The following is a 2096-nucleotide window of genomic DNA, read 5'->3' on the forward strand; positions in this document are numbered from 1 at the left end:
ACGAACGAAACGAACGAACGAACGAACGAACGAAACTAAGAACGAACGAACGAACGAACGAACGAACGAACGAAACGAACGAACGAACGAACGAACGAAACGAACGAAACGAACGAACGAAAAACAACGAACGAACGAACAACGAACGAACGAACGAACGAACGAACGAACGAACGACGAACGAACGAAGAACGAACGAAAAACTAACGAAACGAACGAACGAACGAAAACGAACGAACGAACTAACGAACGAACGAACGAACGAACGAACGAACGAACGAAACGAACGAACTAACAACTAACGAACGAACGAACTAACGAACGCTAAGAACGAACGCTAAAAACGAACTAACTAACTAACTAACTAAAACGAACTAACTAACTAACTAACTAACTAACTAACTAACTAACTAACTAACTAACTAACTAACTAACTAACTAACTAACTAACAAACTAACTAATAACTAACTAACTAATTAAACTAACTAACTCTGACTGTGAGTAAAGACTAGTGACAAAGTTTTGTGATTTTAAATATCGAGCTTCTGATAGCCTTATTGGAGATATCTGGGGTCTTCTGAAAATTGATTTCAAACATAGATACGAAGAGACAGACGGACATGGCTAAATCGAACGGAATATATACATATATTATAAATTAAAAATAGAAAACTTAAAGGTATAAAAGGCCCCTTTAAAAAATGAATACCTTAAATAACTAAATCCTTCCTTTCGTAAATATTTATTATATCCACATACTGACGAGTTGGTTTAACAACCCATAAAATAAACCAAAAAAAATTGAAAAATTAAGACAACAAGATTAAGGATATTTAAAAAAGTAATAATTTAAGATCCACTTTATTGCAATAAAATAAAATAAAACTCAAATGATAAATAAAAAAATAAATAAATATAATTACACATTAAATAAACACACGACGACGACACTCTCACAAATAGTGCCAAATAAACCAAATGGCAAATATCACACCCAAAACCAAATCCATGGGCAATACCAGTTTACCCTTCTGAGACTCTTCGATGCGAGAATGCTCAATAATGCGGCGAGCGCAACGCAGCCATTGATTTATTGAAATGGCTTCGGGTGAGGAGAATTCATATTCCTCCTTAACGGAACTATGTGTATTCGAACTGCCCGACGAAGAGGCAGCTTTCGTTAATAGAGTTATATTCTTAGAGGTATTAAGCTTTAATTCTATTGTATCCCAAGTATACGAATGCTTAAAGGCTAAACGACGTTTACGCACTTCGGTGCATAGAAGGCACTGATCGAAGAGGAAAACTTTGGAGTGGAATTTTTTACGTGATCTATGGTTATAGGCATCGAATTCGGTGAACGTCTAAAGGAACCCAGTGTTCGAGATGGAGGCTGGAAATATAAGAATAAGGGAAGAATAAAATGAAGTTTATATTGGTTGGCTTAAGAACTTACCTCAGGAGGTATTTCCTCTATACAGTGTATCTCTTCCGATTGATTGACCACCTCCAAACAGACGGCGCATGCGTGTCTCTAATTTACACAATGAAGACAAGACGGGCTTACAATTAATACCACTTTATAGAATTCCTGGAGAAAGTTAAAAAATGGTATTTCTCGATATTTTTCAAATATTTTATATCGCAATTACTCACATTTATTAACTGCTGTAATAGTAGGGGATATCGGGTCAGTCTTTGTATGGGTTGTACTAGAAAAACTATCAATACCTAAACGATCATTGATCTCATTTTGATAATTCTGAAAAACTCTCGATTTTCTTTGCGCAATTCCAAAGATGTCTTCTTGTGCATGGTGAAAGTTATATAGCAATAAAATTGATTTTTTCTATAAAGAAATAAGTGATAAAAAATTTTAAAATTTTATGATAATTAATAGCGAAAAGTCTTGACAGTTATAAACATTTTAAATTCTGACATGTGAAGTCTTGCCTCCATTATTACTAAATAAATACTAAATAGTTTATTTTACTCAAACCTGCCATTCCAGTTTGTCTCCTTTAAAGTTCAGTGCCTTAACATAAGGTTGTAATCATTCTATAATTTTCCTATGCAAATTTCTGTGACCATACTC

The 2096-nt window shown here is 34.2% G+C and overlaps 1 protein-coding gene across 1 annotated transcript; it reads right to left on the reverse strand.

Moving 5' to 3' along the window:
• Positions 1 to 865: 865 nt before the first annotated feature.
• Positions 866 to 1846, reverse strand: LOC119610184 (pleckstrin homology domain-containing family G member 3-like; the record flags this gene model as incomplete). Its single annotated transcript, XM_037965313.1, is given in 8 exon segments — positions 866 to 1361; positions 1364 to 1394; positions 1458 to 1517; positions 1519 to 1580; positions 1583 to 1592; positions 1658 to 1720; positions 1722 to 1768; positions 1771 to 1846. Coding segments are annotated over 8 exon segments (756 nt in total), but the record flags the coding sequence as incomplete, so codon positions are not given.
• Between the last annotated feature and the right edge of the window lie 250 nt (positions 1847 to 2096).

The sequence above is a fragment of the Lucilia sericata genome, unplaced genomic scaffold (genome assembly GCF_015586225.1).
Source record: "Lucilia sericata isolate MDLA Ls3-8-SP2 unplaced genomic scaffold, ASM1558622v1 Contig001136F_arrow, whole genome shotgun sequence".
Taxonomy (NCBI): Eukaryota; Metazoa; Arthropoda; class Insecta; order Diptera; family Calliphoridae; genus Lucilia; species Lucilia sericata.